The sequence below is a fragment of the Neolamprologus multifasciatus genome, chromosome 10 (assembly GCF_963576455.1).
Source record: "Neolamprologus multifasciatus chromosome 10, fNeoMul1.2, whole genome shotgun sequence".
Taxonomy (NCBI): domain Eukaryota; kingdom Metazoa; phylum Chordata; class Actinopteri; order Cichliformes; family Cichlidae; genus Neolamprologus; species Neolamprologus multifasciatus.
The window spans coordinates 24,814,693-24,840,939 of NC_140448.1; the positions used below are offsets into that span (position 1 = coordinate 24,814,693).

The following is a 26,247-nucleotide window of genomic DNA, read 5'->3' on the forward strand; positions in this document are numbered from 1 at the left end:
CAGACTTAGAAAAGCATTTATACACAAGGAATTAAATAAAGTGACTAAAAAGCACTGCAGTCCTGCTTCTATGCACCTAACACTGTTAGAAATTCAGTCATTAAACAAACAGCAGTGTCGCCATTAGTACGTGGCTATTAAATAATGAGACTAACTGACTTACGTAAACCCAGTGCTGCTATATAACAGCCACACTGACGAGCAAAAAGCAGCACCGAGGGGTCAAACCCCCGAATGAAGACAAACCCAGAACAGAGAAAAACAACTTTAAACACAAACTGTGATGTTGTTTGTCTTGAAGGGAGCAGCTCTGTTGTTTCTGCACAACATGAAGTGATGCCCTTAACAGTTATTTCATTAACTTCTGCCATGGTCCTATAATAAAGACATTCAGGAAACTAAGAAAAAACAAGTGTTTGTTTTTTTAAGTTCATGCATAACAAATAGTTTCTACTCTACAGCTGTGTGTAACTAGCATGTGTGTCCTCTCCAGCCGTTATTGCATCGTTATTGTGGCGTGAAGCTGGCGCATTCTGCGCTCACCTGTCAGCAGGTAGACTCATGTCATCAGACAGGAGCTGCTCTCCTGGAAGAAGGAGGGAAAACATGCCATCTGTGTGTTACTCATAACACTATTACAACACAAAATCAGCATCTGAACAGGAGACAAAGGCTACGTTCACACTGCAGGCGAAAGCGCATCAAATCCAATTTTTTTGACCCTATGCGACCCATATCCGATCATGGTATGACAGTGTGAACGGCGCAAATCCGATATTTTCAAATCCGGTCTGGGTCACTTTCGTATGTGGTACTAAATCCGATACATATCCGATGTTTCAGAAAGCGACTGCTGTGTGAACGGTCATGTCGCATTAAATCCGTCTTTTACGTCACTGACACAAGACAGACGCCAATTATCAGCGCTAGAGAAGCGCCCGAGAAGACATCGCGAACGCTTCCTGGTCATCCCGTGTAGATGTCAGTGAAACTCTTGGGAAGACAACGTTGGAGAAACGTGAACATTTTATTTGTACTGAATAATCTGCAGATTCTGACAGAAATCTGCAACTATCCTTTGAAGCACTGCTCCTCTAAAACAGCAACAAGGATAATTATTAGGTTATTTACATTATTATGTAAATAACAAAATAACTTAAAGCAAAAATTGGGAAACGTAAAGTCCGAAGTCTTTATATTAATGGCCATCTGTCAAACAATACTGTTTGCTCTGGGTCTAAACAGAGCGCGTTGTGTGTGAAGTCTTCTTTTGCGCATGTGGGCCGCTTTGAGCGTTCACACTAGAGCGCGTTTGCTGTCGCATTATTTGTAGTGTGAACACGCAGACAAAAAAAAAAAAAATCAGATTTGATCAAAAAATCAGAATTAAGCATTAAGACTTGCAGTGTAAATGTAGCCAAAAAGTACCAGGAAATTCCCAAACATCTGACTATTAAATAATTTTAGCTAGCAGTAATCCACAAATATACAGATGAGGGGAAAAAACAAAACAAAAACTGCCAGGGTCACAATCATTAGTCTCTCTGATGATGTGCATCCTTTTTGCTTGATAACAGCCTGTTGTCTCACACACCACCCCTGTGGGATCCCACTCACCTCATCCAGTTGCTCTCATGTTTTTTTTAAAAAAAAGTAATAAAAAGAAGTGGTACTAATACTCATCAAATATAGTCGTCCCCCAAAATCTGCGGGGATTACGTTCCAAGAGCACCCGCGAACTGTGAAAACTGTGGATTTTGGATGTGGTCAAAGAAAATGCCCATAAATGCCTTCTTTAAAATAGTTTAAACCCTAAATATGCATTTGGGCAGCATCATAGAGCTTTAAGAAGAACAAAATGAAAAACGCAAGAAAACTGAGCAAAACACTAGAGATGGCTACAGGTGGTAAACTGATGATGCAGGAATGCTGGACTCCATCTGCCAGAGACGCAGTAAGGAGAAATGAATAACACCCCTGGACTGGCTACCTTTAAACCTCCCGCCTCTGAATACAGGGGTGGAACACCATCCCAATCTGCCTTCTCCTTAAAAAAAATAAATAAATGAATAAATAAATAAAAATAGTAAAGGATGTGCAGGGGTGTACATGAACGATTATTATTTAGAGTCTAAGGAAAAATCTGCGAACGACTGAAGCCGCGAACTCTGTACATGACTGTACACGTATACTATACACGCACATACCAAAAAAGCGCTAGAGCAGAAAGAGAGGGAGGAGTGTGTAGAGATGATAACCACCAAAGAAAAAAAGGGAAACATTAACAGATTCTGCAGAATCTGAACAGTGATTTTAGTATCTACATCATGCACCTTGGCTCCGCCTCATTTCATGATGTGTGTGCTGGTTACCTGTGCAGGGTGGAGTGTGGTTGTCGTAGCGAGAGTTGTTGCTCTGCAGGGCCTCGTCCTCAGTGTCGCTGTCGCTGCTTGTAGCTGTCACCAGGACAGATGCCGGCTGATCTGCAGACGAGACGAGAAAGAACGAGACTGTTACACGTGTGCAGAACTTTAACTTTAAGTTCCAACTTCTCAGGCACGCTCATAGTTCAGTGTTACAGAATTCTTATTGCGGGAGTATGGGGTGTCTGGCCCATTGCTACGGGCCATTCGATCCCTATACAACCGTTGCAAGAGCTTGGTTTGCATTGCCGGCAATTAGTCGGACTCGTTCCCGGTGGATGATGGGCTCCGCCAGGGCTGCCCTTTGTCACCGATTCTGTTCATAATTTTTATGGACAGGATTTCTAGGCGCAGCCAAGTGGTGGAGGGCTTTCACTTCGGTGGCCTCAGAATCTCATCTCTGCTTTTCGCGGATGATGTGGTTCTGTTGGCTTCATTGGGTGATGGCTTCCAGCTCGCACTGGAACGGTTCGCAGCCGAGTGTGAAGCAGCGGGAATGAGGATCAGTACCTCCAAATCTGAGGGCATGATTCTCAGCCGGAAAAGGGTGGAGTGCCCACTCCGGGTCGGGGATGAGTTCCTGCCCCAAGTGGAGGAGTTCAAGTATCTCGGGGTCTTGTTCGCGAGTGATGGGAGAAGGGAGCCGGAGATCGACAGATGGATTGGTGCGGCGGCTGCAGTGATGCAGATGCCGCACCGGTCCGTCGTGGTGAAGAGGGAGCTGAGTGTAAAAACGAAGCTCTCAATTTACCGGTCGATCTATGTCCCTACCCTCACCTATGGCCACGAGCTGTGGGTAGTGACCGAAAGAACGAGATCGCGGATACAAGTGGCGGAAATGAGCTTCCTCCGAAGGGTGGCTGGCCTCTCCCTTAGAGATAGGGTGAGAAGTTTGGCCATCCGGTAGGGGCTCAAAGTAGAGCGGCTGCTCCTCCACATCGAAAGGAGCCAGCTGAGGTGGTTCGGGCATCTGACAAGGATGCCTCCTGGGCGCCTCCTGGGGTTGGTGTTCTGGGCATGTCCCACTGGGAGGAGACCCCAGGGCAGACCCAGGACACGCTGGAGAGATTATATCTCTCGGCTGGCCTGGGAACGCCCTGGTGTTCCCCTGGATAAGCTGGAGTAGGTGGCTGGGGAGAGGGAGGTCTGGGCTTCTCTGCTTAGGCTGCTGCCCCTGCGACCCGGCCCCGGATAAAGCGGATGAAGATGGATGGATGGATGGATGGAGAATTCTTATTGAATTGATGGATTTCACAGACCATCAGTCAGAATAGGGGAATGATTCCTTTTTTAAAGTATGCTGAGTGCCAGATGTTCTTTTTTTAATTAAAGAAAGTATCATCAAGCTTCAATTTTGCAAACTTGTACCAAGACTAAATTAGACTGACTGACAGGGACACGGCCTTGTAGCATGACGCACAAAACCCTGCCTGGTATACAGAGAGCCAATCCAAATCATCAAACACAATCACTCCTGAGGCTCACAGTTAGAAGGTGAACCAACCTTCACATGACAGCAGCTGTGCAGACGGCCCCTCCGGCAAGGACTGATGGGAGTTTCCTGAGCTCTCAGATTCACAGTCCAACGCAGCTGCCCTGCAGCGGGAAGAAACGAAAGACATATGGGACCCTGATGTTCCATTACACGGCTGTCTCTTGCAGATATAATTTTTCTTGTGTGTGAGGAGTCTCTGGGTCGTACCCCAGGCTCCTGATGCCACAGTTCTTGCTTGAAGCCATGTAGCTCGATGCCGCCAAGGTGAAGATGTCTTCCCTGGACCCCGAGGCCCCGTATAGCTGTTGCTCCATCGTATATTGCTGCTTAGAGGTGGAGGGCTGGTCTGATGCGGTGCTGCCGAGAGACACCAGGGGCCCCTGGAGGCTGTCAGCCTTCAGCACTCCTGGAGTGAAGACAAAAGCCAAGTCACGTGATGGAAAAGTGGGAATGTGCTAAGAAAAGATAAAAACAGGGAGCTGAGTGGGTGTGACCATAAAGTAATATTGTGTATTATTTTTCTAAAAAAGCCCTGCTGGCAAATCCCAGAACCCATCAGTCATTAAACTGCAAATCAAATCTGGAAGCACTGAATAGAATAGAATTCAATAGAATAGAAGACGCTGTCATAATAAGTTTCCTTAGAGCCTGAATAAAAGAAGCACTAGCGTAAGCTTCGTCTTGAGGAGTGTGCAGAAATCTCTAACCTTTTTCAGCATGGCTTGCTCGTGATTCATTAAAATCAGGAGAGTTTATCTTTTTTGGAGCATGAAAAGTGTTTCTTGGAAATCAACGTCAAAGATCGTGACACGTTCAGTTTGAAATTTCCACTATGAATAAGTTATAAATGCCTCTGCAATGAAGCAGGATTTTGTCTCATCCAGGTTCATCCTGGGTTTTCTGTACCATGGAGGAGGTTCACACTTCTTATCAGGGTATATCAGCTTGGTAACTTAAACTGCGAACATAATTAGAGATCAACAGATATGAAATCACCGCCTGCTGATTAATTTCTTGGAAAACAGCATCACCATTCCTGGAAAATCCCTCGGACCACTGTGTGCAGACAGTAATATCTAATTTCTTTCCATTTCCCTGATGATCAATAAAAAATATAAATTCTTGGAGACAATTTTATTGCTTCATTATTTTTCTGTTGGCTGTGAATAATTTTTTATTGTTTTACAAGCAGAGCACTTCTTTGTATTTGCTGACCTTACATCCAGTGTGCATGCAAAACCAACTTAAAAATAAATTTAATGAAATAATTAATCTTCCGTATCTTTACACATATTTATACAGTTGGCCCACTTTCTTTCCAAGCTTCAAATAAGTTCAATTTCATTAACATAGTAGTTTTATTCAGAGCTGTATATATTAAATTCATGTAGAGTGATTGGTTATCTCACATCGCTGACTCATCTGGAGCAGCTGTGTTACTTTTATTCTGTATTATGGCTTTACTTGCTGATACACTTAACATTGTGATTGTTCAGATGCTGGCAACGCCAACCATTTTTACGTGAACGTTCATACGCAGATCAGGAAACCCTGGGATAACTAAAAAAGTTCATAACCAGCTTTGTGTAACCACTCATCCTGATCACCAGTGTTGGGGTAAGTGAATCCCTTCATACTGCAGGTTTAGGAGAGTGTATAATGTCTTTGGATATCTATTTATTTTGATCAGATGGTGGTGCTACAGAAAGTTCAGTGGATAATAAAAACCACTGTGATTTCTATACCTCGTGAAAAGCCTACTAGCAGTAACCCTTGTTTCCCTTTTCTGAACCAAACAGTGTCTGCTTATAGAACAAAGTGACTGGGTTTACTGCAGGTGGTCTCCGCCTATACAGTTACCCCTGAAAATAAACATAAACTATTCTAATGGTCATTAAACTAGGTCTTTATTAATATATACTGAAGTGTCAAAACTAATCATTATGTGTACAGGGGTGGTCATCACATATCGCCTGTATTGGGGAGAGAGTTACGATGATTTTTTTTTCCAAATGAAAAACCTCATTTAAAACCCTTTAAGGGATTTTTTGTTACCATGATATTCAGAGTGTCTTAAAGGTGAACTAACTGCAGGCCACACCATAATACTGATATGAAAACCACAATATATAATTTATGATGATTACATGACTCATAAAGGGGAGATCATGAACTGCACGTCTGAAGGCTAATCTAATAAAGTCACCTATAAAAGTCAGGAATCAGATTTTTTTTTTAATTCTTATAAAAGAAAAGTGTTACTGTTTTTGTGTTGATGTTAAAACATAAAAGCAACTAAAGAATCACAAGCTATTTTAAGTCTTAATGAAGCAGTACAGGGGCGAGTAATTATAAAAATCAACTGCAGAAACTTCAGGATCCATCAGGTGGATACTTGACTGAGTAAAGTGCACTCCAGCAGTCAAGCTCTGCACCCCTAAATTTTCAGCACAATCACTGTTGATTCTCTAAACAAATCAAAAAAATAAATAAATAAACCCTTCCCTATCCATATTTTGTCTAAACAGTTGTAAATGTTCACCTGAAGTGACGAAGTAACAAACAAATGATCACCTGACTCTGCTGTTTGCCTTTATTGCACTTTAAAGATCAGTGTTTCGGTTTTACAACATCTACTGTTCACGTCATTCTCACAGATTTGAATTCTGTTTTTTAGGACAATGTTACACCTTGGCTGTGATTTTATGCAGGTTTAAAAGGAGAATAAAAACAAACAAACAACAACAACAACAACAACAACAAAAAATACACTTACCCTCTGCTCCTCCCATCCCATCTTTATGATGCAGGCTGAGCTCCAGAGCAGTTTCTGCTCCTCTCAGGTCTTTTTCCATCTCCTCTGGACTCCTCCTCTTCACAACCAGAGAGCTGCTGTCCAGGACGGGAGACAGAGACTTCCTGGCTGCACACAGAACACAGACACACAAATGTAATAATAATAATAATAATGATAAAAACCATATTGATTGTTCCAGCAGAAGTCCCGTGAGCCTTGTTATCTGGAGTTTAATCTAAAGATAGTGAGGCAGGCCTTCCTGGCTTAGTGTCTCAGTGTAATAGGGGAATATGGAAAGTAAACTAATCCATCTCTTGCTTAGACTGTGCCAAAACAAAAACAGCATAATCTGTCCTGACAGAATAGAATCTTAAAAAGTCCAAAATTTCTCTGGGTGCATTTTTCCAATGAAAAATTAGCCTGAATATCATCCACTGATGTTTCCCAGAGCTAGCGGGCAATATTACAGGTTTTATGCAATGATTATGGTTTAAAGAGTTTATTTCCCTTATAATCTATAAATAAAGCTACAAATGATGTAAGGTTAGTTGGATCCAGAGAAGTAGCAAATATTGACTTTCAATGTTGTAATTAAATGGTAAATGGTCTGTATTTGTATAGGGCTTTACTTAGTCCCTAAGGACCCCAAAGCGCTTTACACTACATTCAGTCATCCACACATTCACACACACATTCACACACTGGTGATGGCAAGCTACATTGTAGCCACAGCTGCCCTGGGGCGCACTGACAGAAGCGAGGCTGCCGGACACGGGCGCCACCGGGCCGTCTGACCAATTCCCAAAAGACATAGAAAAAAAAGAAACTGAGGCTATGCCAACCTGTCAACTTGCTTCAGTCTCAGCATGAGCATGTTAACCTGTTAGGTTTTAGCTTAGTGGATTCTGAGAGTATACGTATATCTGAGAATATAATGTAAACATCCTGTTCAAAAACAGCAAAATTTAGACCATGTAACATGTAACATATTGGAATCATATAAACACTTAGCAATAAATGAGTAATAAAAAATACTGGTGGCTCCCAGTGCTGTCCCTTAGCCTTGTAGTAGATACACTTGTGGTAACAACTTCAAAATCCTATGTCGCCTTGTTCTAATGTCATTGCATTCAGAAGATTTTCAGAAAACTTGACCTCTGACCTTGAGGTCAAAGTCGCCAGGCTTTGAAGTTGTCTGAGATTTTTAGTAGATGTACCTATGGTATCAATATTTGAAAATATTAGGCGACTTCCTTCTTGAGTTATCACGTTCACAAACTCGGGTGTCCACACCGCCCACCCAGCCCACAGCAAAAGCTCATCAGCCTTTTGCAGCTGATGGGTAAAAACAATATGTGTCAATTTAATATTTTGCAGTATTTTATGTTTCTGACCAAGTCCGCTTAAAAATGCTGGCCATCTGTAGTGCATTAATTTATTTACTCTGCAGGCGAGTGCGATTTTTGCGACACTTGAGTATAACTTGGAAAACATTAGCTTATAACCAACTGCTGTTGTTGTTTAGCCAATTCATACTACTTCGCATGTGGCCGCTTTCTAAAAAGATACATAAAACCCGATTAGGTAGAACGGCAATGTCCAACTTGGTCACTGTTTTCAAGATTGCAGGGCAACGTGGTGGATTTTTACAGTAATGAACAGCTATACCTATTCAATAGATTTACTGTTCAAAAGCTAAGGAAAAAAAAATCTGTAGGTCATCATGTACATTTTCTGTGATCTCCCAGCACAGATACGATGCTCTCTCTCTGTTATGTTCATTTGCTTTTGCAAAGCACCCCCCCAAAAATATTTTTAAAAGAAGTATTCGGGACAGCCCTACATATGAGTACCCTTGACAACTGACAGTGTGGCAAGCCACACTGATTGTCCTCTCTATTCCGGTTTGCACATTTGCTGTGTACTTTGTCCACCAGAATAATATGCCGTGCAAAAAGAAGCAGCATAGTTTTCACACAGCTCTTCATTTCTACAGTCTAGAGTTTTTCTTTTCAAAAAGAATTCAATAAATTCATTTCCCCAAACAAAGATTGAGATAATCAAACGGACCAACTGTAGAGTGGGTAACCAGATAACTCAGATTCCCTGTTTGGTTGAAACTGTCACTGTTTACACATTAACACTGAACAGCCTGCAACAGCAGTCCTCACCGGGGCGGCAGGGTCTGGCTCGAGTCGCAGCTGCTCTCCCCACCAGGTCAAGGTCGCTGGGTTTATGACAAGCTGCCATCTCTGAATCGCCGTGATGAGACGGGAGCTCTTCAGTGCCGAAGGCCCCAGATGGGCCAGGCCTGGGCTCCGCTGACCCCCGCACCTCCAGCACTTGACTCTTGACATCGGCCATCTTGCTACGGACCTCAGCCATCTGAGCCTTGAGGCGGATGAGGACCCCCGAGTCCGGAGCTGATCGTCGCACCACCTGCGGACGCCGGTCTCGTTCCTTCCTCGAGTGAGGATGAGCTGAAGACACAAGAAACAAGTTAGAAAAGCAGATAAGGTGAAGCTCCAAATATACAGCTTAAAACTATGTTTGGGGCTATGGTCTCAAGCTGCATGGTGGTTCGGGGACCAATCAGAAGCTTCCCTGTTGGTACTGAGAAAAATCTAAACATCAAATGTACCTAAAGTCTTTTCACAAACTGCATGGCAGTTATGCTAAGTCCGGTTTAAATTCTACAGATACTCAGGAAAACACTTCAATGCTTCCTTTATTACCTCCTTTAGCAGAGCACAGCGTCCTATAATTCACAAAAAGTGGTGCAGATCACATAAATGTTAATTAACAGTCTGTTTCCTATTTCACGCAATAAACTGCTGAACTAAAGGTCTCAATGTGGCAAACATCTTATTTTACTTTATATTGTTTTTTTAATGACCTGTAAAAGTACATAAGATGAGATTTTTGTAGTCCTTCAGATCACTGTTGTTTCAGACTTAATAACATCAGCTGTTACAAGGTGAGAGGGTAGTTTGTTTCCCTAAAAACTGTTTTTCTCTTTCCACCTTTCTTCAATGCTTTTAATCGATCAGGTCAAGAGAAAATGGTTACAAAAGGATTCTGGTGGTAACGGTTTTGACCATTTGTAGCCATTTAAAACAGGTGCTGATACGACTCCAGACAATTCTGAACTCCATTATTTTTTAATCAGGTGAATTTTTGCTTAAGTGTGATTGGTTAGATGTTCATTTTACGGTGCTGAACGTGCCACTTACAAACCGGATTCCAAAAAAGTTGGGACACCAAACAAATTGTGAATAAAAACTGAATGCAATGATGTGGAGATGGCAAATGTTAATATTTTATTCAGAATAGAAGGTAGATGACAGATCAAAAGTTCAATCCGAGAAAATGTATCCTTTGAAAGGAAAAATATGTTGATTCAAAATTTCACGGTGTCAACAAATCCCAAAAAAGTTGGGACAAGTAGCAATAAGAGGCTGGAAAAAGTAAATTTGAGCATAACGAAGAGCTGGAAGACCAATTAACACTAATTAGGTTAATTGGCAACATGATTGGGTATAAAAAGAGCTTCTCAGAGTGGCAGTGTCTCTCAAAAGCCAAGATGGGTAGAGGATCACCAATTCCCACAATGTTGCGCAGAAAGATAGTGGAGCAATATCAGAAAGGTGTTACCCAGCGAAAGATTGCAAAGACTTTGCAGTTATCATCATCAACTGTGCATAACATCATCCGAAGATTCAGAGAATCTGGAACAATCTCTTTGCGTAAGGGTCAAGGGCGTAAACCCATACTGGATGCCCGTGATCTCCGGGCCCTTAAACGACACTGCACCACAAACAGGAAGGCTACTGTAAAGGAAATCACAGAATGGGCTCAGGAATACTTCCAGAAACCATTGTCAGTGAACACAATCCACCGTGCCATCCGCCGTTGCCAGCTGAAACTCTACAGTGCAAAGAAGAAGCCATTTCTAAGCAAGATCCACAAGCTCAGGCGTTTTCACTGGGCCAGGGATCATTTAAAATGGAGTGTGGCAAAATGGAAGACTGTTCTGTGGTCAGACGAGTCACGATTTGAAGTTCTTTTTGGAAATGTGGGACGCCATGTCATCCGGACCAAAGAGGACAAGGACAACCCAAGTTGTTATCAACGCTCAGTTCAGAAGCCTGCATCTCTGATGGTATGGGGTTGCATGAGTGCGTGTGGCATGGGCAGCTTGCATGTCTGGAAAGGCACCATCAATGCAGAAAAATACATTCAGGTTCTAGAACAACATCTGCTCCCATCCAGACGTCATCTCTTCCAGAGAAGACCCTGCATTTTTCAACAAGATAATGCCAGACCACATTCTGCATCAATCACAACATCTTGGCTGCGTAGGAGAAGGATCCGGGTACTGAAATGGCCAGTCTGCAGTCCAGATCTTTCACCTATAGAGAACATTTGGCGCATCATAAAGAGGAAGGTGCGACAAAGGAGGCCCAAGACGATTGAACAGTTAGAGGCCTGTATTAGACAAGAATGGGAGAGCATTCCTATTTCTAAACTTGAGAAACTGGTCTCCTCCGTCCCCAGACGTCTGTTGAGTGTTGTAAGAAGAAGGGGAGATGCCACACAGTGGTGAAAATGGCCTCGTCCCAACTTTTTTGGGATTTGTTGACACCATGACATTTTGAATCACCATATTTTTCCCTTAAAATGATAACTTTTCTCAGTTTAAACTTTTGTTCCATGATTTATATTCTATTCTGAATAAAATATTGACATTTGCCATCTCCACATCATTGCATTCAGTTTTTATTCACAATTTGTTTAGTGTCCCAGCTTTTTTGGAATCCGGTTTGTACATTTTCATATAAACAAAAGAATTTCACTTACATTTGTTGTTATTCAAAAGCCTTACAGTATATTCACATTAGTTAATATTACCCTGGGAGTCATTTGTAAGAATTGCGGAGGTTGTCTGTGATCTTAATCCTGTGTGAATTTGAGATGTCTGCAATTATTGAAGGAAAAAAAATCCACAACAAATTAGCTCCAATGTTTCTCCTAGCAGAGGTGCTGTGACAATATTAGTCCCAAGCAAACTGATTTTGGTCTTTTTCTTTGTTCTTTTCACAAAATTCTTGCCGTTCGCTGCACCCTTCTTCCTCATTCCTGTGAGTTTAATTTTCCACCCTGAAAATGAAAAATTTAAAGTTTGGTCTAATGTATTTTAGATGTAAATTCTTGTCCATAGAAAGCAGCAAAACCGATTCATATCAAAAGCAAGTTCAAATCCATCAGAAGAGAAAAAGGATGAGACTGATAAGAATCAGCATGAGGCTCTCTGGTAATCCTGTGCAAACACAGTGTTTATCCCCAAAGCCTACAGAACATCCTACATGTGTTTTCTATGCTTAAATATGTTGAAACCAGTGCTGTTTACATGCTAACCTGTGACCTTACAAAGTGTTTTTTATTTTGAGGAACCCATGTGTCAGAGCTTGAGTAATGACTCCCCAGTTTAGTGGGACTGATATGTTGTTAGCGTGCCTACAGACCTTGGCTGTGGAGGAGAGACACCGGAGGCCGAGGCTGAAGACCCCACAGGGATTCCACGCTGCTGCGCTCCTTCAGATCCAGCAGCTGGATCAGGATGACCGGGTCGATCTCCAGGAGGCTGTTACCACCTGGCCCAACAGCACCGGCGGCAGCAGCAGCAGCGGCAGCTCCACTGCCACTAGTACTACGACCGGCAGCAGCTGCAGCACTACGGTGTAATGATCGCACACTGGAGTTGGAACCGCCTGCAGATCAGACACAAAAACAGGGTTCATATGGTTCATGTGTGGCTGTGCTTAAATTAAAAGAGGAATAAGGGGTTATTTAAGAGATTATTGCTCCATTTCTCCTTCCAAATATTCATGTTTATGTGTTATTTGAGCTGTTTCTTTATGTTGGAGATCTGGTGCTGTTCATTGTTACTATAGGTAACTAAAACTAAACTAAAAGTTATTGTGAAAAACCTTTCAGTTAACTGAAATAAAAACTTGATTCAAAAATAAAAATCTATAGGTTATATTGTGTCCTTAAGTTTTTAATATGGTTAAAAACTTAAGGACACAATAATTTGCCAACAAAAAGTCTGAGGATTTTTTTTTTTTTTTTTTTTTTTAAATCTTTAGACCTACTGAAGCTGGGATTCAAGTTTAAGTGAAGCTCAACAGAAACACTGATCTGGTTTTAAGCAGCAGTGAGTCATGTTATTATCTGTACAGTCCACATGAGTCTCTGACTGGCCGGGTTCCAGCTGCTGGGAGAGAAAATTCTCTAAAGGTTTTCCAGACAAAGAAACCTGCATCAAAAACAAAGTTACAAAACAGGCTGGAGTCTCTCGCTGAATTGTAAACTAATCATAAAAAAATAAAAATTACTCCAATGTGGGATGTAAACAATATGCAGCAAAGATATGTTCAACTCTGACATCTAACACCCCCTCCCCACACATGTACACACACGGACACCAAGTGCTTCTATATCGGCAAGCTGCGAGGGGCATGGTGCACCAACACTGACTCATCCTCTTCATGCCTTTCAACACCAACACAGTCAAACACGCCTGAAGGAGCCGCTTTGAAGTCCACCATCATATCGCTGTGATCTGCCTCTCCAGTTGTCAAACAACACAAATAGATTCCTAAAATTCTCAAACAGAGGCTGGCTTTTATTTGCCTCAACTGAGGAGACAACAGGGCCTTTATTTGAGAAAGGACAATAAATATTTCATGGTTACACTCCGTAAATGGAGCGAATTGTTCAGTAAACCCACTGGGCTTTTGTAGCAACTTTTAGATGAACATTTTGTCATGAAAATAATCAGATTTAACGGTTTAACTGCCCTACTGAGTTACAATGAGAACAAACACCATATTTTATTTAAATAACTGAAATATATTCATTTATACTATTAACCACAAGTTACAGCCCTCTAAGAAGAACTTAAGCATTTAGAAATCTTTTTTTTTTTCCTTTTTTAAAATCATGCTTTCATGTACTATGAATTGAGACTGGGTAAATTGCACTTGATTTTGATTTAAGAGCTTCCATTTGATATTTCTAAGTAAGAAATAGAGGTTTATAATCAACTTTAATGTGTGAAAATGTCCTTATTTAGAACATCTGCTGTAAATGTACAACATTACACCTTGAGTAATGTGCATATTTAATATTACTTTAATTGTGTTCTGCTTTATAGTCATTCATTATTGATTTCTCCTCCTGCTGATTTATACTTAAGAACATATTAATGAAAGCTTATATTAGGACAAAATTTGCAGGGGTAAAAAAAATAAACAGTTCTTTGTTGTTCAGCAGCATAAAAAATGTGTTCACAAATCACAGTTCTAAGTTTGTTTCTGTTTGCATAGGTTAAATAATCCTTCAAGAACATAACGATAAAGCTGACATTTTTAACACTGCTGTGTGTTAAAAAAAAAACCAAAACAAAAACATGTCAGCTGTGGGAAACTCAAATCAAACAGTTTTATGAATGTTTTAAATTATACCCGTGGCTCCAGCCAAGTCATCAGGAAGCTCTCCTTCTTCTGTGTCCAGGTTGCCGATGAAGTCGACATCATTCTCCCCGGACCTGTGAAAATATTTCTGTTAGTATCCATTTCTTCGGCTTAACAAAGAAACCAAAGCCTTCATTATCAAATTACCACCAAGCACATTTTTTGTAGAAAGTTTCACAATAAAGCCATTTCTGCTCACATTGTCTCCTCGTCTATGTCATTCTCCTCAGTGTTGCTGGTGGCTGTGGAGCTCCCTGAAGTGCTGCTGCCATCCAGAGGGTTCACCTCCTCTTCTGTCAGACAGTCCACCTCCAGGTCACCGTCTGACAGCTCCTGGACAACACAGGAGTGAGGCAATTAATGAGCTGTATCCCGTACAGGAAGACGCTGGATCCCAAAACCTCCAGGTCTTATTCATTTGATTTTTAATTAAAATTCAATGAAATGCCCCATAAAAAGAAAATTTTAACATCAATAAATTAATAGCTTAATAAATAAAACATCTAAATAATTAGTAGTTTTTGACATAGTCATAACACCTCCAGTGAAAACATGATGCCCATCACCTAAGAAAACCTGTATAAGCTCAGCTATGCACAGACACCCTCTCGAATAAGAAAACATTAAGAAGCAATCAGCTGTTTTTTCAAATTCAAGCAGTATTTTCCATCCTCACATTAGAGTCATCGTGTTGCGTCCTCTCTTCTTCTTCTCCTTTCTTAGTGTTGCTCAAAGTGGTCTGAATCTCATCGTCACTCTTCACCGAGCGAGGGTCTCTTTCAGAGGTCGTGGTGCCCGCAGCAAGCCTCAGGTCAGGAGGCGAGGAGCTGCGTGAGGTCTGACGGCGAAATAGCTCGATAGCGAGCCTCTGGAATCAGAAATACAGAGATTCAGGGAATATTATTTAGCTCAAAATAAACAGACACTTAATTATGGAAGCAAGTCCAACTAGATGAGTCAGTGACTCAGAGACTTCATTTGGCATCTTTGAAAACTTTGGAATCTGTTTACTCCAAAACAATGGCTGACGAGAGTCAGTGAATCCTAAATTCAACAAACAGTAAAAAAACAAAACATGCCTATAAATACAGAACACAAACACGGACAGACAGAGTACCTCTTTGAGATTGTTGATCTGCTGGATGTAGCCACTCTGGGCCGACTCCAGCTGGCTGATGTACCAGTACTGATCTCGGCACTTCTGGAAAAAGGTAGGTGAGCGAACCTGATAGCTGAGCAAAGAAAACCAATGATAATCAGTCACACTGGGATAAAAGATCTCCAACTCAACCTGATTCTACATTATTAGAATTGGGCGTGCGTGTTCTCACCGGAGGACCAGTGTGTCTGTCTGCATGTTCAGGTATCCCTCACTGGCTAGAAGATCAAGCCTGAAGAAGCGGTTGTAGCCCCAGCATTCACCGACCTCAAAGTCAGAGGCAAACTCCCGAATTATGTTCTTTGTGGGGTCACTGGAGGCCTGATGGACCATCTCCACACGGTACTCATATCTACGCATATCAAAGAGCATATCAACACACAGGAAATGCAGCAAAAGCAGAACTCATCCAGGACTTTTGAGGATGTATTTCTTTAAAGAACTAAAAGACAGTGAACGGATATTTAACACAAAAAAATAGAAGTGATTAGTTTTTCAAGCCACAAGTATTATTGAGTCCAAGTAGGATCACCTGATTTTGGTATAAATCGGCTAAAAATGACAAAATTTGATGCAGTTTTCTCGTTAAATTTTCATCCAGGGGTTCCCCTGTAGCTCCCCTGGTTGAAGCGGTAACACGTCTTTAAAACATGAAAGAAAAAGTATTATCTCCTCACTGATGTCAAACTCATTTTTCAAATATCCTATATCATGTAATGTAATGGTTTTTGTTATACTGTGCATCTATTAGGATCAGATTTTCATTTCATTTTAAAACAACCTTGACGGTTTTATGAAAAACACTGGCTGCATTATAACTGAACATTTTTAATCTATGTGTCTTCCTGCATGTTAACTGTAAATTATTCAAATTGGACTTGAAAATAAATCTTTTACGCAAGTCAATTTAGCCCCAGGCTTGACTGTAAAAAAAAAAAAAAAAAAACTGTCACAGAAAGAAAACAGAGCAGAGGAGGAATTTATTGAAAGAGCAGTCAAGGTACAACAAAATATTACATACTTTGATGTTTCGGGAAGTCCTGCAGACAGTTCGAGGAACACAGACAGATAGTTTCCACGAACAACACCGTTACCGTCCTGCAGAAACACAGAGACATGTGCTGCTTTAGCAAAGACAATGTGATTTCTGTCTAAATTACTACAGTCACAATAACCAATCGATGTCAGCTAGAACTGCAGCCAGGTTTTAAAAGGCATACATCAGCCGTTTTAAACTCACTGGGTAGACTTTGAGTCTCCAGCAGAGGCCAGAGATCTGCAGGGGAGGGCTGTAGACCGGGTCAGCCCGCTGCCTCAGGGTGCTACAAACAAACACATATATCAAACGAGCTGAAACCCCATCAGGATGTTTTGATAGATTTCCCATTTGAAGCTTTTAACTGGTTATTTTTACTCTAACTCATTTTATTTTGCATTTATATTTGAGTTTAACTTGTAACATTGTAATAGTGTGTAAAGAGATTTTAATCTCAAGGAACTTAGTTAAATAAAGGCTAAATAAATTTTTAAAAAGCACCTTACATTTTTCCATAGTTTATAAAATCCTCAACAAAATTAAAGGATGTTGTTTGAAGATAGGAAGAAGCTGACAGTATGTCAGAGTGAGAGTTCCTTGTTTGTCTTCTCTATGACCAAATGCAGCCTCAGAGATGATTTACCTGAAGTTGACTAGAACAAAAGTGCTGGAGTCATAGGCAGGAACCAGCTCACTGAAAGCACAAAGAGGAAAGATGACTGCACATAAAAGCACAATAATTAACCTGTGGTTTACAGTCACTGTCAGGTTATTTCCTTTAGTATTATGAGCCATAAAATTTAATCGATTGATTAAAAAAAAACAACAAAAAACAAATGGGAATCTCCTGCCACATAACATTTATTATTGATGATAATTTTTGTTATCCCTAGTAGCTAAGGCATTTCGTTGCATCCTCCCTGGACCATAAAAAGCGTCTGGGGTTGCAGCTGAGGATATTACCTGGTGAAGTCTGGAGGGACAGGCGTGGTGACGAAGGACTGCATGGGTTTCCGGTGGACCTGCTGGAACATGAGGAGGATCTCTGGGCTCTTTGAGATCAGTTCGCTCTTACTGCAGGAGTGAAGCTGTTCAGCACACACACAATTCAGGAAAATCATCTCGTTACTGCCAGCAAGCAGCTGAACAATCAATGATGTGTTAATTTCTGCTCAGAAAAAATAAACAGTTAACTGAAATTCAACGAAATATTTTACTTAATTCAGTAACAAAAGAAGCAAAGTCAGAATATAAAAGTTCATTCCTTAAAACAAAATCAAAAAAACAGTCTCCCACCTGACCCCCTCAAAATCTGATTCTTTTGTAAAAATAAATTGTAATAAATTTAGTAAAATGTTACATTTATGCTATGAATATCTATGAAAAAATAATAAAGTGCAACTTTTTTGGAGTTATTTTACAAAATAACTTCGAGATGGTAAATGAGATGACCCATCCCTCAACGCTGCCAATATTTCTGTATTTAAAGTGCTGTAGTATTTTCTGGCTGCTACTCTTAGTGCAGAAAAGCTCATGATTCATCACATGACATTGTAAGAAACAATCGTGCAAATACAACATGCCTGCTCGCCCGATTTGTCGTGCAACATGCTCTGCTACTCAATAATGAAAAAAAGAAGTTCCCACAGCGTAAAATAAAGCACTTACAGTGAATTCTCACCAGCTCTGCAGCCATTACATCATACTTTGTTTTATAACTTGCAGATGTATTGTTTGGATACACCTCAAATTAGTCGTTTCCTTTTTAAAAACGGTTAACAGCACAGTTGAAACTTTTAAAATACTGCACCAGACACTTGCTATAAGAGAGGATTTAAAATATACCTTGACCTTAAAGACTGTAATACAGTTGAATCAATGAGACAGCATGTATTGCTGTATTGTGTGTGGGGTTTCTCAGCTTTAATATTACACAACTAACAATACGCAGTAGAAAAAAAATGAATGGAGGCTTTGATCTGCTGCAGACGACCAACCTGATGCTCCACCTCCTGCAGCAAAGACTCCAGCAGCTCCGTCTCCTGGGTCAAGGACGTCTTCTGGCCTGATGGGGAGGAACGCAGTTCTATTTTCAGTACTCTTGTGCTGAATGTCAGCCCTGATGGAAGCTGCTGAGTGAGAGTGTGTGGGAGTGCAGGTTGTGTATGTGGGCGCCGAGTGCACGGATCCACTCAGTCCAGATAAATATTTCATATGTATATTACCCGCAGCTATAAAGAGCGCCTCTCACTGCTTTCAGTGGGGAGTCTGCGTGTTTTGTTGGGTGAAGGTCTCGACCTTTAGACACATTTAAAGCCAGTCTTGCAACAACAAGAAAACTAAACACTGCCATACGTCTTTAACCTGTTAAAATGATGCTTATTCTATTGGGAATGCATAACCAGGTGGCGACAGAACTGGGATTAATTTATTTAACTGTTGAATATTAATAATGACTACAGTTAGTAAGGGTGACCCTAACACACCATTCTCTTCAGGTAACTCTAAATATGTTTTTTCAGCAGTTTCATCTCTTATTTTTTGCAAAATACTGCTGAATGCTCCTTAATTCATGTTTAATTATATTTAATGGTAAAAAGATTTTATGTCACCCTGTCAGCAAAACATTCATTTTTTAAAAATACTCCTGGCTTTGTATGATAGCCGAAATCTGGTCATCTCAGACACGCAGTTCTGTCTGTGAGTGCCCAAACCCCACCCGCCTGCTTTTCAGCCAATCGGAAGACAATTGTTCGACCTTGTTCTAAACAGAGTTTGAACCATCTGATGGGCTGCAGGACATTTTTTTGAACAGTTAATCGTGCAAAGCAACTCTGGTGAAGTCAAAAATATGCAGATGAAAATGAGAACAATGTGTCCTCTCCTGCAGCCTAAAAGCCAGTCATTCAATTCAGCTTACCAGAGTTCTTTCAGTATTTTTACATAAAAGTAGGCAAGGTGTTCAGACATGGAAATAATGAGTTTGAAAGTGGTCAAAAATGTTTTTAAAATAAGATTTGAGGTCAGCTCTTTTTCAGATAAAAGCAATGCACTGAAATTATGTGTAATTAATTAAATTGAAGGTTAAAATGTATATAAAAAGCTAAAAAAGAAAAAAACATTTATCTGGACATCTGCTTTTGACAGTGAGTGTGTGCACAGTGTGAGTCCTACCCATGAGGGTGATGAGCTTATTCTTGAGCTGGTTATCCAGACGAGCGATCATCATTTCCACGGCGTTACGTATCTCTCGGACCCTCTCGTCTTTTGCACCCCTAACTGCCTCAACGTTCCTCTCCTGAACCATCAAACAAAACACACAAACACACACACACACACTATGTTAAATATCCGTTCACTGTGTCAACTTCACTGACAAGCTTTTATTAATACAACAGTGCCATCTGCTGGATGTCAGCAATATAGCACACCCATACTGACTAAACTCCAAAAGATTTTTTTAAATAAATCTGTCTAGGTTTGGAATTAATTGATGTAGGCTGTGGATTTGATATCATTTTGAAGTCTAACCATGTGTGTTGATTAGGACTGTTGTGGTCGCTATATCACAATGTCACATCTATCATTGGATGTGAAGCATAGGAAATTGGGGGTAACAAAATAATTCCACTTATATGATTTATCAAGATGATATTTCATTTTCGAATGTCAGTATAATCACAATTTACCTAGAGCTAAAATTTGCCCACTATGATAATATGGGATATGGAATTCAGATTAATGCAGCCCAAAGATTTTGGTCTAACAGACGAACATGAAGGTATCCCGAGGCTATAGAAGCATCCTTAAAACTCTTAGGATACATCATTCAGTAGACACACAAACCAACAAAGTCAGGCACCATCACAGAAAGCATTTAGCCTTTTAAACAGGAGAGTGAGCTCATCCTCTCCCAGGACGTATTATATTCAAACAAAAAGCAAAAGCAGACTCCACAGACACTGAAACTGAACACAAGCTACGATTCAAACAGACTGAGTGTTTTTTCCTTGTAACTGACTTGCACTTATTTCAGCATTTATGGGCATTTTAATTTATTGTGTTATATTTTATTATTATTATCTATTCTTTGTTTCACCTTTCCTCTCACTCTGTCCATCATGTCAGGTGACACGATACGTGTGAAGAAGCAGGTAGAGAATGGATGCTTTCATAAGAGAGATAGAGAGACGGGCAGTCTTCATACAACTCATCTATCATCTTTCAGAAGTATCATGATAACAGTTCCCCGAGTTCACTGCTGTTTGCTTTAATGTCACTCCTCAAATTGAGAAGGCCAGAGTGACCCTCAGGTGCTCCTGAATCCCACCACCGAACTACAATAATGTAGCAGTGTAATCACACAAATAATGAGCAAGAAACACTGCAAAGTGCTTTGTTGGAACATTTCATGCTGTACCCAGTTGACGTTAATAACCTGAAACTTTAAAGTGGGCCTCAGAAGTCCTAAGTTAAAACAATTTCCACAGGCTCTTTGACTTAAGCTTTCCTCTACAAGTGGGTCATTAATTGGGATTATGGATTATGGAGCTGATTTTATTTCTTTGTGCAAAACAAAAATGCTAGTTATTTTTTATATTAATGTCAGAAAATAAAAACATTTATGCATTTTCTGCATCAAAAAATGAATGTGTATAAATTCTTGTGGCAGACAGTGTAACACATTTGCTTATCATAACAGTGGCATGTAAGATACAGCAATACATAAAACCTATTCCTTCAGCAGAGAATCTAAACTCTACTTAAAGCAGCATAAGTCACCGTGGTAATCTAGACAGCTAAGAAAGGGCACCTTTGTAATACTGAAAACTGAGTTTGCCTCAAGATAACTCACCAACCCATTAATAATTCTTCATAGTTGAGGGAGAGAACATCCCTCAAGTCCCATGAATGTCAAGAAGAGTTCAAATATGTACTATGATATGAATCTGCAGTTAAAAAGATTTACTGAAGAGGTGAAGGTGAAGAGTGACGAGTGCACGAAACAGAAGGAGTTTCATCTGACAGGACAGTAAATATCAAACTATTGAGCATTTGTTGTTCATAAGAGAAAAAGCAGTCCTCACCACTTCCTGCACCAGACTGATGAGCTCCATGAGGCGGCGGCGCAACTTGGCAACCTCCTCCTTCACCTTGGTCACATGCTGCTCATAAATCTCCACCAGGGGCTTAAAGGTGTGGCCGCCGTGCTGGAAGCAACCGAAACAGCAAAATTCACCGGACGCCATCTGACTTTTACATAACGGAAAACTCATTAATGAGAGCTTTTCTGACTTTGCAAACTAAGTGAAGCATTACCATGCCTCCCCACAGGGCACACTGGTGACAGATGCATTTCTTACAGGTCCAACAGAAAACACTCAGCTTCTCGTGATGGTTCTCACATCTGCAGAGCAACAAGACAACCACTGTTTGTTTCCCACATCTGTACCAAATATTATTGTTATTCTCTGAGTTGAGCATCACAGAGCATTTATAAGTAACCCCAACCAAAAAAAAAAAAAAAAAAAAAAACCCTGACAAATATAAAACAATGGTGACACAGAATGAACAAAAAATCTTAAAATAACTTTTCATAGTTCTGGGATTAAGATTTGATTTATGAAGAGAAATTTAAGGGAGACAGGGATATAAAAATGACAAGAACACTTTCAACTCAGAAAACAGGACTGGGACTGAAAGACACTTGTCAAGAACTCACTTGTCTTTATCGTTGTCCTCGTGCTTGGTGAGGCTGCAAAGCTGCAGGGTGTCCAGCTGCTGGGTGACCTCCTCCGCCCAGCGACAGTTGACAAGCTCCCTCAGCTGAAGTGGAGCCCTGCACAGAAGAATGCACACACATATTTTAATAACTGCATATCTATTCTAACATTATGAAGCAGATCAGAAAGTTATCTTGAGGCTTTTTGTCTGTTTCGCTACGTTTCATCAGTTTTATTGGTGTTCTCCTTGCCCATAGGATATACTAAAGACATAATATGCTTTATGTCTTGCTGAATGAACTCACATCGAATTCATATGTATTCCACGCTGTTTCACTGTGAGTTGTATAACTCTTACACACTGTTTTTAGTCATTACTCTGGTCTTACCAGGTACCTTATGAGTTCAAACAAAATTCATATGGACCATGAAATATTCCACCAAATGTGATTAGTTATATGAAGTAGATGTGTGTTAGGAGGTGCTTACCGACAGTGTGGACACTGTGCTCTCTGCTCCGTCAGCCAGCGCTGTTACACAGGAGAGATTTCAGCTTAAATACAAGCAGCACAAACAGTCTGCCAAAGATTCATGATTCAGGACAGAGCTGGAATCATTTTATATTTTTTTCTTATTTGTACATTTCTTATAAATACCAAGAAAAACTAAACTACGCAAACTGATCCTACTGAGTGTGAGGATAAGCAAAGACTGACTCATGTGAATCATCGGCATCACACTGCTGCACTGTTGACCAAATATTATTGAAAGGGAACAGTAACAACTATCAGTTTAAGAACTAATACAGAGGTGGTTATTGACTTGATAAGTCATCTCAGTATTTATCAATGTAGCTATAAAACATGAAAGAAGTAGTTGTGGCAGCACGTGACCAATCCCAAAACCAGTCACCATCAAATTTTACAAAGATAAAAATAACATATATAAAAAACACGAAGATCTTACACACATAACGGTGGGCTGAAAGATACACAGGTGTGCTGTACAGTGTGTAGTTTATTATTTTTTGCTGTCTGAATGTTTGTGTGTTCTTTAAGGGTTTGGATAGTAAGACTGGAAAAGCTCTACATAAATCCCAACTGTGTGATTTAACAGACGTATCTGTCTCACCGCTTTATCATTAATGGCTCAATCACAGAGTAAAAATAGGACATCAACCTTATTTCAAGTTGGAAAAGGAAAAAAAACAAACAACAAAAAAACAACAACAGCCTAATACCTGGTGACTTCCATTATTTTATTTATTTATTCCCCACATTCAGTGATTGATTTCAAGTAGTTGCAGAAACCAGTTGGTTGCCCAGAGGCTGAGCGTGAAACACCCTCAACCAGTAGGTGACCACTTTTAATCACAAGGTGGCTGCACAGTTTGGCTGCTTGGAGGAAACCTTTCAAATAATTGTGGTCTAAGTCTGATTCTATGGTCACTCACGGACAGATTGGCAAAGTTTTGCAAAATCTGCTGTGTATAAAAACGGACTAGCAACATGCTGCAAGCAATCTGAGTCAGTCTGCACTAATAAGCATCTGCAACATGTGTTTCTGCAACAGGGGACTCCACAAAAATTGTTGGCAACTGGTTGCATTTGGTTTATATTCCTCTATAAAGCCAAAGTTGTCAAGTACGTATGTTGTTTTGTGGCCCTTGTCTTTATAACAACTATTAGAAAAGCAACAAGACTGTACGTTCGTTGCACATAGTCGCAGTAATTTTGGTCACGTCGCAAAATTGATTAGATAATTTACTTGTAAAAACTGAATGCAGAGTTGTGGAGTGAGGAGAACATTTTCTGATCGCTGCTGTGTCTAACAGACTCACTCGTATACAGCTGAAGCAGCAGAGTTTGGAGCAATGTGGACAGAGGCGAGCATCCCTCAGTTTCTCCATGCAAATGAAGCATCGAAACACCTCAGCAATGCTCTGCACAGGGACAGAAGAACGTTTTAAACCGACTACAGCCACAGAACTCAACACCACAGATTATGAAGATTAAACTATGCACATTACATGAATTTGGTAAGTAATACACTATACAATACAATATATAATGTAATACATCATAGCAGTCTAACAGTGAAACTGACCTCAACACTTTGCTCATCCATTTCAGCCAGTTTGAAGTTCTGGGCTTCACAGACAAGTCAAACAAGTATTCTAAAAAAGAAAAACAGTATAGGGATATATCAATAAACAAACTGTGCTTTAGTTGGACAGTTGAAAGTAGGCACCTGACATTTGAGATCAAGGTTTGCAGGATTTGAAACCTCACAAGCAGTTCAGAAGGTTTACAGATGTGATGTAGAAACTTGATGGCTTTACTGCAAGCACACTGAGAATGGACCCTTAATTTTTGCTTTAATTACTTACATTTTTTAAATGAAACATCACTGCATAGAAATAGTGTTTTTAATCCAATTTAATAATTTTAAGTATTTCTAAAACAAATAATATTACTTTTTAAAATAAAAACATCACATAATTGTTAAGTTTAAATCTACACTCACCAGCCACTTCAGTATTACCCCCATTCAACTGGTAGTTAACACAAATATCTAATCAGCCAAACACACAGCATCAACTCAGTACATTTAGGCATGTAGACATGGACAAGACGGCCTGATGAAGTTCAAACCGAGCATCAGAATGTGGAATAAAGGAGATTTAAGTGACTCTGAAGCATAACTGTTGGTGCCAGATGGGACCTATGACTGCATAACACGTTGAACCTTGAAGCAGAAGATCAGAAGACCACACCGAGGACCACTATTGACAGCCAAGAACACGAAAATGAGGTTCACCAAAACTAAACAGGACAACAGAAGATTGTTGAATTTAGTGTAAACAATTGGTGCTATAAAGATGTGGGGGATATTTTTTTTTTGGCACACTTTGGATCCGTCATACTATGTGAACGTCTTTTAAACACCACACTGAGTATTGTTGCTGACTATGTTCTAAAAGGTGCTTCTAATGAGCTAATGTGCCATGTGAAAAAGGTCAAATCCCCTCAAACTCGTTTCTTGAGCATGACAACAAGTACTCAAATGTCATTTACAGTAATCAGTCCAGTACAGTACCTTTGGGATGTGATGGAACAGGAGATTCACATCATACATGTGCAAATGAAACACCTGCAGCTGTGTGATGCCATCATGTCACTATGGACAAAATCAAAGGAACGTTTCCAGCAATTTATGCCACAAAGAATTAATGCACTGCTGGCACATCTTTTACTTTGCCATATCGTATATTAAATGGGGTTTGGAAGGTCTGGCCACATAAAAATCCAGGAATGTGCAGTAGTAAACAGCAGTTTTTTCAAGGTATTTTTTAAATATTATTATTATTTTTATTTAATATCCGAGTAAATGGGTAAAACGATCAAAATTGTCACCCCTGCAGCTCTAATCGATACTCAATAGTTGCACGTGGTGAAGATGAATGTAAACCTCAGTAACATCAGTGCAACTGTGTCTGTAGAGCACAACACAAACAGTGGGCTCGCCTACATTAGCAACAACATGACAGTTGTTGTGAACGGCAGCCTGCAATCTGTGCCAAAGGCCCAGCATCAGCAGACACAAAACCAGTCCGACAGCAGCAATGGCAGCAGCTATAGATGGAAGGAAGAGATACCCTGAGAGTAGCATATAGCAGGATAGCCTGAATACAAAAACATATATAAGTGCGTGTATGTATATTTATATATCTATATATATCTAAGAGAGAGAGAGAGAGAGAGAGAGAGAGCTTTCATAGCTAGCTTGCTCGCATTAGCAGGGTCGTTCACTCACCTACACGGAGACTCGGCTCTGTCCACCCCGCCAGATAAACAAACCACTGCTAACGGCTACATTATAATATATTACAACACCTCCGTCGCGTAAAGCACCGCAAAAAAATAAAAAAGACTAAACTGCTACTCAGATTTAGCTGCGACAAAGCAGACCTCACACTGTGCCGCACCAGGGATGGTATACAGCTGCCTTTCTACCTAAGCTGAAGATGTAACAGTGGTTGGTGAGAGGCTGTTTGTCCCCTAGCAATAACCAAT

At 40.4% G+C, this 26,247-nt stretch overlaps 1 protein-coding gene across 2 annotated transcripts; it reads right to left on the reverse strand.

Moving 5' to 3' along the window:
* trim37 (tripartite motif containing 37) lies at window positions 1-26,247 on the reverse strand. 2 transcript variants are annotated; one of them, XM_085173968.1, is made up of 25 exons: window positions 25,988-26,247; window positions 24,278-24,347; window positions 24,012-24,113; window positions 22,661-22,701; window positions 22,171-22,287; window positions 21,768-21,855; window positions 21,536-21,658; window positions 19,623-19,746; window positions 18,446-18,513; window positions 17,412-17,536; window positions 17,092-17,142; window positions 16,653-16,734; window positions 16,434-16,510; window positions 15,585-15,764; window positions 15,371-15,485; window positions 14,930-15,121; window positions 14,453-14,586; window positions 14,245-14,327; window positions 12,241-12,486; window positions 8,887-9,195; window positions 6,695-6,841; window positions 4,126-4,324; window positions 3,928-4,019; window positions 2,373-2,483; window positions 1-586 (listed from the first exon to the last, which is right to left on the reverse strand). In XM_085173968.1, the coding sequence occupies exons 2-25, from the start codon at window positions 24,296-24,298 to the stop codon at window positions 540-542; spliced, it is 2,874 nt and encodes a 957-aa protein (XP_085030094.1). In that variant the 5' UTR covers window positions 24,299-24,347; window positions 25,988-26,247; the 3' UTR covers window positions 1-539. The 2 variants fall into 2 exon arrangements, with proteins under 2 accessions (XP_085030094.1, XP_085030095.1); XM_085173969.1 differs by lacking the exon at window positions 25,988-26,247 and adding an exon at window positions 25,271-25,969.